This window comes from Lathyrus oleraceus, chromosome 4, assembly GCF_024323335.1.
Source record: "Lathyrus oleraceus cultivar Zhongwan6 chromosome 4, CAAS_Psat_ZW6_1.0, whole genome shotgun sequence".
In the NCBI taxonomy this organism is placed as follows: Eukaryota; Viridiplantae; Streptophyta; class Magnoliopsida; order Fabales; family Fabaceae; genus Lathyrus; species Lathyrus oleraceus.
In genome coordinates this window covers 274,625,244-274,642,839 of record NC_066582.1, presented here as the reverse complement: position 1 = coordinate 274,642,839, position 17,596 = coordinate 274,625,244, and the positions used below count along the sequence as shown (strand labels likewise).

At 32.5% G+C, this 17,596-nt stretch overlaps 1 protein-coding gene across 1 annotated transcript; it reads right to left on the bottom strand.

Moving 5' to 3' along the window:
- Positions 1 to 16,129: 16,129 nt before the first annotated feature.
- On the bottom strand, positions 16,130 to 17,270 carry LOC127075065 (cytosolic sulfotransferase 12). Its single transcript, XM_051016515.1, has one exon. It carries the CDS (start codon positions 17,239 to 17,241, stop codon positions 16,231 to 16,233), a length of 1,011 nt encoding a protein of 336 aa, XP_050872472.1. The 5' UTR covers positions 17,242 to 17,270; the 3' UTR covers positions 16,130 to 16,230.
- Between the last annotated feature and the right edge of the window lie 326 nt (positions 17,271 to 17,596).

The window sequence follows — 17,596 nt, the reverse complement described above, 5'->3', positions numbered from 1 at the left end:
TCAAAACCTCCACAAAAACCAATATCACCATTAACAACCATCTAACACCTTCACTTCACACACAACCAAGACACACACAACAAATGCCATCAACTACCTTCGATTCAAATGTGAATTCAACCCCATAAACAACAACGCACACCTCTAATTTTGAACAACAACAAAATAACTCGTTGATCTGATTCGAATGACGATAATTTTAACATGAGTCGCATCGACGATTTCGCTTCGTATCAGTTGGTTCCGTTTTGCTTTCATTTTCGCTATATTGTTGTCTTTGATTTTGTTATCACTACCGATAGTTTCTTCAAGTTAATATCACCATTTTCTTTTGACTTGTTTGATTTGTTTTGTTATGTGAGAAAGAGAGATTTTGGTTTGCTCCTCGGCTTTTTACAGAAAATATGAAAATTGGAAGAGAAGGTATTGTTTTGTTTTCGTGTAACTGAAAGGGAAAAGAAAGGATTTAGTTCTCTTTTTTATTTTATTTTTTCAACAACAATGCCACGTGTCAATGTTGATTGGTGTTATTTTTTAATTTAAAAAATTCATGATCTCTTCCTCCAAGGTTGTGGCAGTGCCTCTCTATCTCTTGGGTTTTAATTTTTTTGTCAATTTTTAGTATTTGTAGTATTTTTTATGATTTTTTTATTTTTAAGATTTACTATTTTGTGTTATGGGCCTTAGCCCGTGTTTAGAATATTGTGTCTCTCTATTTTACTCTTGCCCCCCTCTTGGGTTATTAGTAGTTATTTAATTTTTTAATTAATTAGTTGATTAGATTTAATTAATTGTTTGTCTTTTTAACTAATATCTGAATTACCATAGTAATTTCTCATAGATTTTAACTTGGTTTTATTATGTACTTTTTGAACATATAGAATAATGCAATAATTTTGGTTTTTGCTACCCTTCACTGTGTTGCAATTTAAAAGTTTAAATTCAATTTAAACATTCAAAAATCATTTAGACGCATAAATTTTGTTGACCGACCTCAGGTAGGGTGATTCCTACATGAAGTGCCTTACGATTGCTTAACATAGCAATAAATTATGTTGTGCAAATTTCTTGATTTTTACTTCGAGTCTCTTGGCTTGCTCTTGTGCCTTCTTACAATGAGATTCGTTTATTTATAATTGTCTTTCAAAACTTGTATCATTTAATTATTATGTTGTATCCCCGTTCAACAAACTATACCCCCATTGACATAATTTGTGTAACAATTTTACCGTTTTCATTTATTTTTATTGTCAGTTGATTGTTAATTCAAAGATTAAAATCAACCACTTTTAAAAAAGAACAAAATAACAAATACTCTATACAACGTCGAGTAATTTTCACAAATGAGATCGATCAATTTATATATATGATATAAGTAATTCTGATGCAAAATATGGTCTATATGATATACAGTTTCTATTTCGTTCATTCAAACACTTAATGATTGATATTCCTTTTAGCGATCAATGGTCATTTGCTTCGGAATCCGACATTAGTATGGTGAAGCAATGACGTTTTGATCAATCATACTGAATTATCAATTGAGGTGTGTTTGATGGTATGAAATTGCTGCATTAGGGTTCATGACGGCACAAGGGTTATGCTGTCAGAGAGTTATGTGATTAGGGTTGTGACTGCACACGAGTTATGCTTTAAATTATCAGGTGTTAATGCGAAAAATGATGTCGGTTTCAAATGAATTGTTCATTAAAATTTTGTGTAGTGCAATCAATCGCCGAAATTTAATTTGGTTTATTTAATTAACAAAATTTAAATTAATAATAATAATGTATTTATTATTATTGTCTTGTGGTGATCAGTTATGGCTCTAGTTTTAATTTATTTTGTTTTTGGGATTTTAAAATACGACATGCATGTCATGCCTCTCTTTTAATCTCTTAATGTAGCTTCTTTTCTCATCTCAGTCCCTCGTATGTAAAACGAGTTTCTTTTATGTAATGTAATGTTATGAAGAAAGATAAGAATACAATATCAAAGGAGGACAACCTTGAAGATCTTGCATGGAGAAGCTTAGATCGTTATTAGGTTAGCTTAGGTTCTTTCATTGGCTTGGGAGAACAATTGCGCTAGGGGCCATAATTGTTTCATTTTGTATATATATTGACGCATGTGAATGTATGTTGATGCGTGTGAGAGACAATTTGTATGATAAATAAGTCGGTGAGATCAAAATAATTGCAAATTCCATCAAATTAAATATTAAGTTTATATTTTCCAAGTTTTAACATTCATCAAGACTAGTATCGAATAATGTAGGTTTTGCCTACGCGAGGTGCATGCTCTATATTAGTAAGGTGCGATGGGATAATTGTAATATTCAATTGCTAAAACAATGGGTCAAACTTAACTAAAAAATTATAATAAGATTACATACGTTTAGAAGCAAGAGTTGGAAATGATCCATATGATGGATTGGAATAAGGAGTTATTCACCCAACTAAAATACTTGAGAGTTGTATAAGATACAATTGGAAGGAGTTCCTACCTAAATAACCTAGTTTTGTATAATATGCCTACGCGGACTTAAAACAAAGTGAAATGTGGATCTCGACCCACTAGAAAATCTTTCAACGGGATTTTCCTAATCTAATGGTGAGGGTCATTTGTTTTGAGTAAAATAGTGGGAGCATATTTAATTAAAGGCCTAATTAAATATGTTATTTTAATGATACTTATATTTACATATTTTTTATGTAGATTACCATGATAAAAACACCTCTAACAACATTTTGCGATCAATCCTTGATAAGGAAAAATTGTATGGGACAAATTTTCTGGATTGACACCGAAATCTGAGGATTATCCTCAAGCATGATAAAAAGATATATGTCTTGGAGAAACCTGTTCCTAAAGAGGAACCTCCTAGTTTTTCACCTAAGGCAGAAATAGATGCTTATAAGAAGCATGTCGATGATGCCAATGAAGCTACTTGCCTCATGCTAGCTACCATGAACTCAGAGTTGCAAAAGCAACATGAGAACATGGCAGCATTCGATATGATCGGACACCTGAAGATGCTTTATCAAGAGCAGGCAAGGCATGAAAGGTTTGAAGTTTCAAAATCCCTTTTTCAAGGCAAGTTAGCTAAGGGAGCCCTTGTAGGCCCCCATGTGCTCAAGATGATTGTGTATGTGGAGAACATTGAGAGGTTGGGTTTTCCCCTCGGAAAGGAACTTGTGACTGATTTGATCTTGCAATCTTTGCTAGAGAGCTTCAGTCAATTTGTCCTTAATTTCAACATGAATGATATGCCCAAATCTCTTTCTAAACTGCTAGGTATGTTAAGAACTGCTGTGCAGAATCTGAAGTAAAAAAGGAAGTCCATTATGATGATCAGGAATGGAAAGAAATAAAACAAAAGGCCAACCAAGCAGGGTGGTAAAAGGAAAGGCAACGAAGTTATCAAACCTAAACCCACAACTCATACTTTGAAGCCTAGTGGAGGCATAGGAAAGGATAACACCTGCTTCCATTACAGTAAGACCGGACACTGGAAGAGAAACTGCCCAAAGTACTTGGAAGATAAGAAGAATGGAGTAGAGACTTCAACTTCAGGTATTTTTGTTATTGAAATTAATCTATCTGCTTCTACATCATGGGTATTAGATACTGTATACGGTTATCACATTTGTACCAATGTGCAGGGGCTAAAAAGGAGTAGAGATTTGGTAAAAGGTGAAGTTGACCTACGAGTTAGAAATGGAGCAAAGGTTGTTGCTTTAGCCATAGGAACTTATGTATTGACTTTACCTAGTGGTTTAATAATTCAGTTAGATAACTGTTACTATGTACATGCAATTAGAAAGAATATTATTTCCATTTCTTGTTTGGACAAGTTTGGTTTTTCATTCATAATAAAGAACAATTGTTGCTCCATTTATTTGAATGATATATTATATGCTATTGCACAAATGAACAATGGAATATATGTCCTTGATATTTAAATGCCTATTTTATAACATTAATACTAAAAGGATGAAATCTAATGAGTTAAGTCCATCTTACCTTTGGCATTGTCGATTAGGCCACATAAATGAGAAACGCATTTCCAAACTCCGTAAAGATAGACTCTTGGACTCTTTTGACTAGGAATCATATGAGACATGCATATCTTGTTTAACTGGAAAGATGACAAAGTCTCCATTCGCAGGAAAAGGTGAAAGAGATAATGATCTTTTGGCCCTCATACATATTGGTGTATGTGGATCACTAAACATACCAGCCAGAGGAGGTTTTCAGTACTTTATCACATTTACTGATGATTTCAGCAGATATGATTATGTGTATTTAATGAAACACAAATCAGAGTCCTTTGAAAAGTTCAAGGAATTCAAGAATGAAGGACAAAACCAACTAGGTAAGAATATTAAAACTCTTCGATCAGATCAAGATGATGAATATTTAAGCCAAGAGTTTGATGACCATCTAAAAGAGTGTGGGATTCTATCCCAGCTTACTCCTCCTGGACCACCCTAATTGAGTGGTGTATCTGAGAGAAGAAATTGAACCTTGTTAGACATGGTCTGATCCATGATGAGTCACACCGATCTTCCAAACTCCTTTTGGGTACATGCATTATTGACATCAACTTACACATTTAACCGTGTTCCATCCGAAAAGGTTGAGAAGACAACATATGAGATATGGAGGGGTAAGAAACCACATATGTCTTACATGAAGATTTGGGGTTGCGAAGTTTATGTGAAAAGACAAATTTCAACTAAGCTTGAGCCCAAATCTGACAAATGCTTATTTGTGGGGTATCCTAAAGAAACAAAAGGGTATTACTTCTACAATCCTTCTGAGGGAAAAGTGTTTGTCGCTCGAACTAAAGTCTTCATAGAAACGGATTTTATTTCCAAAGGAATTAGTGGGAGGAAAGTAAAGCTTGAAGAAATTCAAGAATCACAAAGCATTGATACACCTATGGAGGAATTAGAGTAGGAAACACAAGTAGTTATGGGAGAGAAACCTTCTCAACTAGAACAAGACCAACGTAGGTCAAGCAGGATACGTCACGTACCTGAGAGATATATATATCTCATAACTGATCAAGGTGATGTATTACTTATGGATCAAGATTAGCATGTGACCTACCAAGAAGCCATAATTGGTCCTGAGTCTGAGAAGTGGCTACAAGCCATGAAATCTGAAATAGATTCCATGTACACAAACCAGGTTTGGACCTTGGTAGAGCCTCCTGTAGGAGTTAACCCTATAGAATGCAGGTGGGTCTTCAAAAAGAAGACTAACATGGATGATAAGGTACATTCCTATAAGGAAAGACTGGTTGTAAAAGGATATAAACAAATTCATGGGGTTGACTATGATGAAACCTTTTTACCAGTTGCAATGGTTAAATATGTTCAGATTTTACTTGTTATCGCTGCATATCATGATTATGAAATATAGCAGATGGATGTCAAAACAAATTTCCTTAATGTGAATCTTCTTGAGGATGTGTACATGACACATCCTGAAGGATTTGACATACCAGAAGAAGCCCAAAAGATATGCAAGTTACAGAGATTAATCTATGGATTGAAGCAAGCTTCCAGAAGTTGGAATCTTCATTTTGATGAAACAGTAAAATAATATGGATTCATCAAGAATGAAGATGAGCCTTGTCTCTATAAGAATGTTAGTGGGAGCATGATCGTCTTCCTGGTATTATATGTAGATGACATATTACTCATTGGAAATGAAGTCCCTACCCTGTAACAAGTAAAGACTTGGTTGGGGAAATACTTTTCTATGAAGGACCTATGTGAAGCAACCTATATATTAGGAATCAGGATCTATAGAGATAGATCATAAAAATTGCTTGGCCTAAGTCAGAGTACATACATACACAAAATGCCGAGACGCTTTAATATGCATGATTCTAAGAAAGGATTCATACCTATGCAACATGGCATGTGTCTATCAAAAACACAATCCCCTTCAACTAAGGAAGAAAGGGATCACATGAATAAGATTCCATATTCATCTACAATAGGATCTATCATGTATGCCATGTTATATACTCGATCAAATGTCTCGTATGCTTTAAGTGCAACGAGTAGGTACCAATCTGATCCCAGTGATGCTCATTGGGTAGTTGTCAAGAATATCCTTAGGTATTTGAGAAGGACTAATGACTCACTCTTTATATATGAAGGTCAGGAAGAGATTGTTGTAATTGGATACACCGATGCTAGCTTCCAGACAGATAAGGATGACTTTAGATCACAATCTGGTTATGTGTTTTACTTAAACGGTGGCGTTATGAGCTGGAAAAGTTCAAAGCAAGATACAATTGTTAATTCTACAACAGAGGCCGAGTATATTGTTACCTCAAGTGTAACAAAGGAAGTTGTTTTGATAAAAAAAAATCATTAGTGAACTTGGCATAGTTCCTAGCATTGTGGATCTCATTGATCTATATTGTGATAACAATGGTGATATCGCACAAGCTAAGGAGCCTAGATCTCACCAACGATCCAAACACATACTTAGGCGTTATCACCTCATTCGAGAGATAATAGATATAGGAGATGTGAAAATATACAAAGTACCTACACTTGACAATATTTCTAACCCACTGACAAATCCTCTTGTATAGTAGAAGCATGATGGCCATACTAGATCTATGAGTATTAGGGGTATGCCTGATTGGCTCTAGTTCTAGTGGAAGATTGTTAATGTAAGCCCTAGAGTCTAATACTTTTGGTACTTGTATCAAATTATTTATTAATAATAAAAAGGATTTTTCTTTATTATGTTTGTTTAACAAAGTCCCTAGAATAGTTAGTCTGTTTAATTAATCAAGTGTGACTTGATCATGAGATCCTATTAAACATAAGGACACTATTCTTAAAGTATCCGTAGTCGAGCTTCGTTGTGAAGTGGGATAACATTAAAGCATTAAGACTATTATGTATATAGACTGGTGATCACATCTCATGGATCATGGATAAGAAGTTATGAAGTCTTAAACATAGGTATGAATATTAGGAGTAATATTTATACTAGATTGAACACTATGAGAATACTACATAGAATATTATGCAAAGTGTTATAAGTTATTCTCATGGTGATAGTGATGTATACCACCCTTCGACCTGAAACCACTATGGATCCTAGATATAGAGTCGAGTGCTTTATTGTTGATCAAACATTGCCCGTAACTGAATAATCATAAAGACAATTGATGGCTACTCCACGAAACATGCTAAGGGACATGAGTGACCTAGATGGAATTTTATCATCCTATGTAATAGGATAAATGTCTAAGGGCCCAATATTGAACTGGACAAGGATGACACGGTTTATTCCTTGTGTTCAATATAGACATAAGGGCAAAAAGGGTAATTGTACACACAAGTATTATGACAAAAAAGGATTTGTCATATCACATGACATTTTTGTATCTTGGGTAGAAGTGATATGTTGTTAGATACCGCTCACTGTTTATTATGTTAAATACATGATTTAATATAATTGTCAATGTCGCGAAAACCTACGGGGTCACACGCAAAAGGACGGATTGATGAGAGATAAAGTAAATAAGGAACACCTTAAGGTACGGTGCACTTAAGTGAATTGTAGAACATCGTAAGATATGGTGCACTTAAGTAGAATACAAAATATGGTAAGGTACCATGTGCTTAAGTGATTTTTCGGTATACCGTAAGATATGGGCCACATACACTTAAGTGGGCTTTTTAGCTTGCAACCCACACAAGTGGCTCTATAAATAGAACCTTTATGTAGAAGCATTTCACTAGATGAAATTTCGTTTCTCTCTCTCTCTCTCTCTCTCTCTCTCTCTCTCCTCCCTCTCTCTCTCTCTCTCTCTCTCTCTCTCTCTCACACACACACACACACACACACACACACACACACACACACACACATTCAAAGCCTTCATTCGTAGCAGCTAGCATTGAGACTGAAGGAATCCGTTCGTGTGGACTGAGTAGAGGCGTTGTCACCATTCAACGCTCGTGATCACTCCTTAGATCTGCACCAAAGGTTTCAATAGCCACAAGAGGTAATGGTTTCTATCACCGATCATGCCCATTTGTAAGGATCACTAAAGGAAATTTTTTAATTTCCGTTGCGTTTTGGATCATAATTTTCCTTTATTTTCGTGTTGAAATTTGGAGGCATTATCTTTTTGTTTCTAGGATTGAAGTGTTCAGCGATCACAAAATTTTGAAGTATCTATTCGATCATAAGGAGTTGAACATGAGGCATAGGAGATGACTCAAGTTGTTGAAAGATTTTGATTTTGGTTTGAGTTACCATTCAGGTAAAGCTAATGTTGTAGTTAATGGGATGAGTATGAAGTCTTTACACATGTTAATGTTTATGGTTTGAGAGTTATAACTGATTGAGCAATTCAGAGATATGAGTTTAGCGTGTGAAGAAAATCCTAATAATGTGAAGTTGGGTATGTTGAAGCTGACGAGTGGTATCCTTGAAAAGATTAGAGAGGTTCAGAGATCTGATTTGAGTTTGATAGTTCGTCTCACGTTAATCAACCAAGGTAACAAAGGTGATTTCTGAGTCGATGAGAATGGTGTGATAAGGTTCATAGATAAAGTTTGTGTTCCTGATGTACCCGAGCTTAAGAAGAATATTCTTAAAGAGGGTCACAAAAATGAATTGAGTATTCATCCTGGTACTACGAAGATGTATCAAGATTTAGAGAGACTGTTTTGATGGCCATGAATGAAGGAAGATGTTGATGAGTTTTGTTTTCGTGTTTGACTTGTCAGAAGTCAAAGACTGAACATCAGAAGTTGTTAGGTCTAATGCAACGACTGAATATTCTCGAGTCGAAATGGGATAGCATTTTTATGGACTTTTTGAGGATGCATGGTATACCTTCGATTATGGACTTTATGGACTTTTATTCCGCTTATCATCCACAGACGGACGGTCAAACATAGAGGACTATCCAATCTTTGGAGGATTTTCTGAGGGCTTGTGTGCTAGAACAAAGAGGTGCTTGGAGTAGTTACTTGTCGTTGATTGAGTGTACATACAATAATAATTTGCATGCTAGTATTGGGATAACACCGTATGAGGCGTTGTATCGTAGGAGGCGTATGACTCCTTTGTCTTGGTATGATTCGAGCGAGAGTGTTGTGCTCGGACCTAGATTGTTCAGCAGACGACTGAGAAGATTAAGATGATCCAAGAGGAAAAAAGCACTTGATTTCTAGGTGGAAGTTATGTGTTTTTGAGAGTTACCCCAGTAACCGGTGTTATTCAATGGCATGCCCCAATTTTGTTCGGGAATTTTAAAAACTTTCATACATCTAAAGTTATTTTTACTTTGCATCACATGTATTTTATCACGCATAAATATCGACCAGAATAAATTTTCGGATATACAGACAAACCGGTTGAATCGTTTCTCAAATGTACGTAAAATTAGCATGCGAAATTTTTTGAAATCGAGCCTACAAACGTCAATCTTGTTAATCTCCAGTTTGCGTAGTTTAACCTGATGTGGTCATTTTATTTTTTCGACTACTTTTTCGGTCACATTTTGATCAGTTTGAGTCTCTTCAACCGAACATTTTTTACTTCAAAATTTAATAAAAATATGTATGTTTCCGAGAAGTTTATTTTGCACATATCATTTTAGTGCATTCATTTTAATTTTTCAGGCACTTTTGCGCCCAATTTTTATTCATTTTCAATCACTTTATTTTTATTCTTCTGTCAAAATATTCATAAAAATTAAATAGAATTTTCCATATCTTCATTTTATTTTTATTGTATTTATTTTAGAATGTGTGAATTCTAGTTATTTTAATTGATTTAATCTCATTTAAATTAATTAAAGCTTTTAGAAAGGGTTTTATACGCATTTTAAATTATGTGTATTTCTTTGATATATCGTGGATCACTCACCGTATTTGGGACACATATCCAATGATGTCTACTCATTTCGAAATAAAATGCGATTATTTTGACAAGCGTGTATCTTTTCATAACTAATGCATAGAATATAACATTTTCTTAGTCTCATAATTTCGACTAGGGAGCACATTATTCTCAAGCAACATATCTTTTAATAGAGTTAACAAGTATGTGATACTCTTATCAAACCATCCATTTTATGCTTTTAAGTTTTACAATTTTAAGATCGTGAACAATCTCGTGAATTTAGTACATCCATCGTACAACGGTTTCTTTGCATCACTTACTAACTTCTCAAATATTCCTGGACAGTCACGAAGATCTTCTTCAATTACGTTCTTAGATTCTTCCACTCGAACAAACTATTGTTTATCATTTTCAAAAAGAGTTTAAGTACCTCTCAAATTAGTGGACCTCATTTTTTCTTCCTCGTGCATTGTCCAACATGTATACCTTTTATGAATTTCATTACATATTAAGTGATCCATCAAATCATCTGCAATAACAACATCATAAAAACATTCTAAGCAAACACATATGATTTTACTAGTGTCTTTTGCACGAGTAACAATAAATATAACAAACTCTTTCGGTCCATCTTCGTTTTCTTTTGAGGTTTGATCCACAAACATCCCTTTATGATCCATAACTTCTAAAATAAATAAAAATAGTATCTTGAGTTTAGTGTATTTTTTGTGTTATGACTTGTACTCTTTTCCCTCAAGGAAGAATTTGGATGAGAAGAAATAAATTGATTTTCTATTATAGTGTTTTTTCCCTTCTAATATAGCTAACTCACAACTACAAAGAATAACAAGTTATTATTTTCTTCTTTTAAAGGTTTTTTTTAATATTAATAGTTAATAAATTGTTAAATTTCTATCACAAATTTTCATGAAATCCAATAGTTTTCAAGGTAATGTTTAATAAGGCGGAGTTAGAACTTCTCATAAGTGAACTTTGGATCACAATAGTTATGTGTTTAATAAGGCGGAGTTAGAACTTCTCATAAGTGAATTTTGGGTTACAATTGTTATGTATGAGTCTAACATGCTATAAATTGATTATGCACGACAATTGATAACACACAAAAAATGAGAATTTCTTTTAAACTTTATGGTAATTTTCTAGTTTTTTGCTATGTCTACTCTTTCAATCACATATCTTCCTTTTTGATTTAGTTAAAATTTGAAATACCATATAAATATTATTTGCAATAATAATATTTCTTAAAATATAACGTAAGCATATTTGAAACTTCTCATCAGTATCTGAACTATGATGTCTTTAAGTCATCATGCTTTATGCACACATATTCTCATCAGTATCTGAACTATGATGTCTTAAAGTCATCATGCTTTATGCACACATATTAAGCATTACAACATCTTTCTTAAAATATATATATTTTCATCTAATTTAAAACTTCTTACTTGCACTGAATATTCCAACAACTTTATATGCACAAGTCAAAGCAATCAATGACACAAACTTATTGTAACGAAAGAAAAGCCACGTGATGAAAAAGAGGGTGAAGCAAGCATGAATAACAAACTTTCTCAAATTCAAGAAATGGGACGTGGAGTCTCGCTGATTTGTGATATGTTAAATAGGTGAACGGAAGCATGCTTTTGGGGTGGATTATGATGATGCCTTTCATAAGATATAGCTCGCGTAAATGAAGCGATGCAGAGCCAGATGGACCGATTGGAAGTTGCAAGTCAAGCTCAAAACGAGAAGATATAGTCGATTGAAATTGCATTTATAAATATCATTTGGAGTGGAAATATGAACAAAAGAAAGTTAGTGATTAAGGCTGGAAATAAAGTGTGCAAGACTCATTTTCATGATAGTTGAGGTGTAAGATCTCTTGTGTGCCAAAATAAGGTCCAAGCTTCTGAAAGCTAAAGTCTTAAGAAAGGCTGGCACCATGAACCGTCACATTTTTTTATATCTCTAGTGTAGCATGAAACCTGAATTCAGGCTTTTGATTAAATGTGAATATCCTTGGTCCAAACTTTACAATTGTCTATCTCAAGGACCAAAATTTTTGGAGAAATTTATGTTCAGGTGACTTAACTCTTAGATAAGCTTATACCTTCAAATCTCCTTCTTCTCCTAAGCTTGATTATAGGATAAATAAATTTGGTCCTTGAACATTAAGGGATTGGTCAGTGGCTTAAATTCGTAGTATGTGTAAAGGCCGTGATGAATCCACTTTTCACTTGTGTTTTAAATTCCCTTATGTTGTTAACTTTTCGCATTGGTTCTATGCCAAAATTAACACAAACTTGCAGTTATATTATCTTGAATACTTTTGTTTTTCTAATAATAAAGGTATGTCTGTTTAATGTTCCTTGGTCACCAAGTCTTCCATGATCAATATAATACTTGTAATTTGGTGAGTTAGGAACATGTATTACATCATCAATCATTTCACTAATTTTTATATTTTCATCTCTCAGATATTGGCTCAAGTTAACTTGGCAGATAACAAATCTAAGCTAACCACTGAGGCTTCTCTGTCATATTTCTCAATTATATAAAAACAAATTTAATTCATCGTTCATCCGTCCTTTTTGCTATGTGTAACACCCCAAAAATACCTAAAATATTATTATTTCAATTTTATTGTATTTTCACGATTTTATGATTTATATTATTATTATTATTATTATTATTATTATTATTATTTCAATTTTATTGTATTTTCACGATTTTATGATTTATATTATTATTATTATTATTAATTATTTGTAATTTATTTATAATTTAGAAAGAAAGAAAAAAAGAGAATAGAGAATAGGGAGAGAAGAAATGGGAGAAATAAAGAAGAATGAGAGAAATAGAGAAAAACGAGGGAAATAGAGAGAATAGACCGAAATAGAGAAAAATGAGAGAAATTGGGAAAAGTGGAAAATAAAAAGAGAAACATGTATTTTAGCGTTTAGGGTAGTGGGGTTTCCCTTGAACCCCGAATCCATTCTAATTCATGTGGGAATTGCCCTACGAGATGATTATTCATAAATCTTAGGTTATGAATCTCTCTCATATCATCAATGAGTTAAGTTATTTGAATAATTTGATGTGTTTTCCCTAATTTACTTGTATGAATATTTATATCATGTTTTTATTTGATGAATATATGTTATGTTGAATGGATTATGTTTAATTGATGGTTATTTTATGTCATAATGTTTTATTTTTGTAAATTCGTGTCGCCATTATTTATTGAGGTTGAATTGAGTTTATATGTGATTACTGCTGTGAAACGTGAAAATTCGTACATTGTAGTCAATCAGGGTGTAATCAATTACCCTCAGAGTGTAATCAATTACCACCCCTTCAGCAACTATAGAAGTTGTTCAGCAGTTGTAAAAAGTTAGGCAGAACAGTAGTGTAATCGATTACCACCCCTTCAGAAGCTATAAAAACTCAAACAAAACAACTATGTAATTGATTAGTGCATTTTGATGCATATTCTTCTATAATTCTACTTAGGCATTTCTCTAGTTTATTTTTCTTACTTTACTATTTTATTATGTTTCTAGATTTAAGTTCATGTTTGCCTTTAATCTATTTCGTTTGTTATTTTCAGTTTTAGCGGTTAGTTGATATCTGTTCATTATTCGGATCATAACTTGAGCTATGGGATACCATTTTGCGCGTTATGACATGCGTTAGAAAGCTAAGAGAAAGAGAGACAACTTTTGTGTTGAAGCCAAAAACTGATTCGGAGTGCAGGAGTCTCACATAATTCGTTGAAGTTTCATACTTTAGGAAATAATTTCTTTTAGGCCATTTTTTGGCCCGGATTTAAGTTTTCCGACCCAGTTGAATTATATTTGTTTAAAAGGATCATTCGCGGCATTGTAGCAAATTACACCTTATTCACGATAACTTTTTACTTTGGGCGATTATGAAGGGGAACTAATCTTCTAGAGGCAATCTGTTGTAACCGAATTTCCAAGGCTTTAAGGTTTTTATACTATCAATTTGTTTTGTTCTCTTTCAATTCTATTCTATGAAAATTCATTTGCTTAATCTGTGTTTTGTGGAATGGTTTTGATTAAATTCGTATGATTGTATTCCTAACTGTTAATCGTCGTTTTCTTCGCTTTGTCGTTAAATCGCGTTTGTAAATCATGTTTGCTTAACTCACGATTGTATTAATCCGTTTGTTTAATTAGGAATATAGGAATATCAATCTTCCATATATCTATTGCGCTTGTCAGTCGAAATCGAATCGAATAGAGATCGAAGCGACTTAGGGAATTGGTAGGTAAAAATCAGTGATTAGTCGGAAACCGAAAATAGTAGATTGACTTATTTAATAATTGCTTATTTTAATCACTTATTTGCTTTGTTTGTTTGAATCGATCCCTAAAACATAATCCCCCCTAAATCGATTTCATTAGGTTAACAATAATACAAGAATCCTTGCGATACGATACTCGAGTTGTCGCTTCCGCTAAACTACCATTTTCTAATTACTCGTTTTGACTCATGCGCGACAGCAGATCAGTAATCGATTACACCAAATGTGTAATCGATTACATGTTTTAGAGTTATTGAAAAAGTCATATCTTGAGTTTAAAAACTCCAATTGAGACATGATCTAATGCGTTAGAAAGCTAGTGCAAAGACTTATCTTGTGGTAAGGTATCATGATGCTTATATGTATGTGTCATACTGCTATTAATAAATTAATGTGAGATAAACCTTAGGACATGTGACCAGTGACTGGTAAAATCATTGTGAAACCCTAATGTGGCAGTGGAGTTTAATGTTCGAAACCATTGTGAAACTCTAATATGGAAATCAAAGTGAATGTGTGGTAAAATCTTGTAAAAACCCTAATATGGTAATCAAGGTAAATATGTTATAAAAGAGGAATGAGGTTTGAGAGGATTTCGTGTATGTCTGATCGTCATGCATCGGACTAGAGTCGGAGTAGGTTTGCATCTAGAGAGTGTCATAGTACAAACGTAGCTCACAAGTACTCCTAAACAGTTAAGAATCTACGGACGTCTAGAGAGAGTGTTATAGTATATATAGCTCCCATGTCCCCCTAATTTAGAGTTTAGTGAGAGTGTTGTAGTACATATGTAGTTTGGGTATACTCATAAACATTTGAGAGACTACGTACGTCTAAAGAGAGTGTTGTAGTACGGAACTTAACTATATATATATATATATATATATATATATATATATATATATATATATATATATATATATATATATATATATATACTCAGGAAGAGTATTTTGGTACGTAAGGTAGCCCACATGTCCTTCTAGAATAAGTCATGAGTTTAATGATTAGTACTACATACATATATACATACATATAGAGTAGAGTATAAAATGCATTATTGCATCAACATTCATTGAATGAACTATTTTTTTTGCAAAATTATATCTAGTATCTAATGATCAATATTTGTATAAGTTTTGGATTCAAATTGATTCTCTCTTGGGGGTCAATTTTTTAAGACAATTTAGTGCCTCGGCAGTTAAGAAACACATTAGAATCTTGCACTATTTTAATTGCATCTAGGCCGTTTCACTTATACAAGGAAAGTAAAAATTGTGCATATGATTTTTACTAATATAGGGCTCGCCTCTATATCTCTTTATCCTTTTGAATATTAAAATGTCATTGTCAAAAATAGGCTTAATTCTTTTATAAGATTTATAATATTTTGAGTGATTTACAATATAGTTTGTTAACTCCTTTTTATTATATCTGTTTTTTCAATTTGTGAGCCCTTATAAAATAAATTTTATATTCTTTAATTTAGAGCATCGAGAATAAATGATAAAATAGATAAATTTTGAAAAAAAATCTTGTTTACTATAGAAAATATTGATGTGAGAAGTTTTATTTAGAAAGATGATGAATGAAATCATATAATTTAATAGAGTTTATATATATATATATATATATATATATATATATATATATATATATATATATATATATATATATATATATATATATATATATATATATATATATATATATATATATATATATATATATATATATATTATGCCTCTATATTTATTAAAAAATTAAAAAATTAAAAATTTATAAAATGGAAAATTTTTGTATGAGTAAAACTTTATTGATGGAAACGAACTAGAATAACCCAAGATCTCTTGTGCAAAGTGTCTCCTAAATTAAGACACAATTACAAAAAAAGATTAGAACAAAACTAATGTGACACCAACAAAATAAAACACATTACAACATAAATATTAATTGAAATATCTCATATTCTAAAACTTCAATCCATGTTTAGAAAAAAACAATTCTGTGATAGTGTTTATATGCTCAATCATGTCTGTTGTAAGAATATTTTTCCAATCTCCAACTTGACCACGACGGAAAAAAGTTTTGTTTTCAACTTTAAAAGACACTGTTCCAATTTTATTGACTTCCAAGTTACTCAAGTTCTCAAAACTACACAAATTTAATATATCATCATCCACACCTTTAGATTCTTCTTCTTTAGAGAATGGACACTCCAAAAACTTAGCAATCTCTTTTAAATAAAAATTTGGTCTCATTTTTATTTCTTCATATTTCAAAAACATAACCTTCTTTGGACTTTCCAAGCTTTTCTTCCAATATCCTAATACATGCTCCCAAAAAGGTCCAAAAGGAGTTACTCCTCTACAAAAGCTCTCAAAAACTTCTTCTAATGGAAATGTTTCCCTATTTTTTGGTCTTATCTTGTTTAAGAAATGCCACAATGAAACAAAAGTGTCTTTAGGATCTCTGCATAGATAGACAACCTTGCAACTCGAGTCTTTCACAGATTTTGGCAATGATTCATAAGATAGATGAGTCGAGAAAAGTCTTGGAGGAGATATTGTTTGGAGATCAGGGAGTAAATCTTTGTCGGAATAAAGGCCAATCTCCCAAAAGGGAACAAGATCATGAGGATTTTTAGTGAGCAAAGGATGATCGCTATGAATATTTGGATATTTGTTGCGGTTTATCAAGGCAAACATCAATGCTTTGAGCCAAGTTGTACCTGATTTAGGAATAGTGATTAAAACGATATCAGTATCAAGGGCTTGAAAGTGTTTTTGACAAGATAAAACACCTTGAATAATCTTTGGATAAAACCAAAATCCTTGATATTGATATACATGAGTTGCAACCCAACCTTTTTCTAATGGCAATGTGGGTAGTAACTCCTTGCATTCTTGGCCTATGTCATGTTGTTGTAAGAATTCTGAAAGAATTGTGTTTTCATCATTTGAATTTTCCATGGTATTCATATGGGAGGCTTTTTGGTTGGTTATGATTATAATCCTTGAAGTGAGTTATATATATAATCCTTGAAGTGGGTTATATATAGTCTCTTATAAATTTTAAGTGATGTTCTTTTTTGATAAATTAAAATATTAAAATTAAGGATTACTAGAATAACTCAACTAATATATATTAGTTGAGTAAAATGAATCTAAATAGATTGTCTAGGATTAGATCGCTAATGACAATATTTCTCTATAATTATGTATTAGTGTAACCATTTTTTGATATGTATACATTAAAAAATAATTAAAATAACAATTTGAAATTAAGGAACTTAAATATTAATTATAAGATTTTTTTAAAGAAAATTACTTTATA

Bases quoted from the DNA above. Each gene is read 5' to 3' on its own strand.
- LOC127075065 (XM_051016515.1), bottom strand. From the start codon at position 17,241: ATGAATACCATGGAAAATTCAAATGATGAAAACACAATTCTTTCAGAA.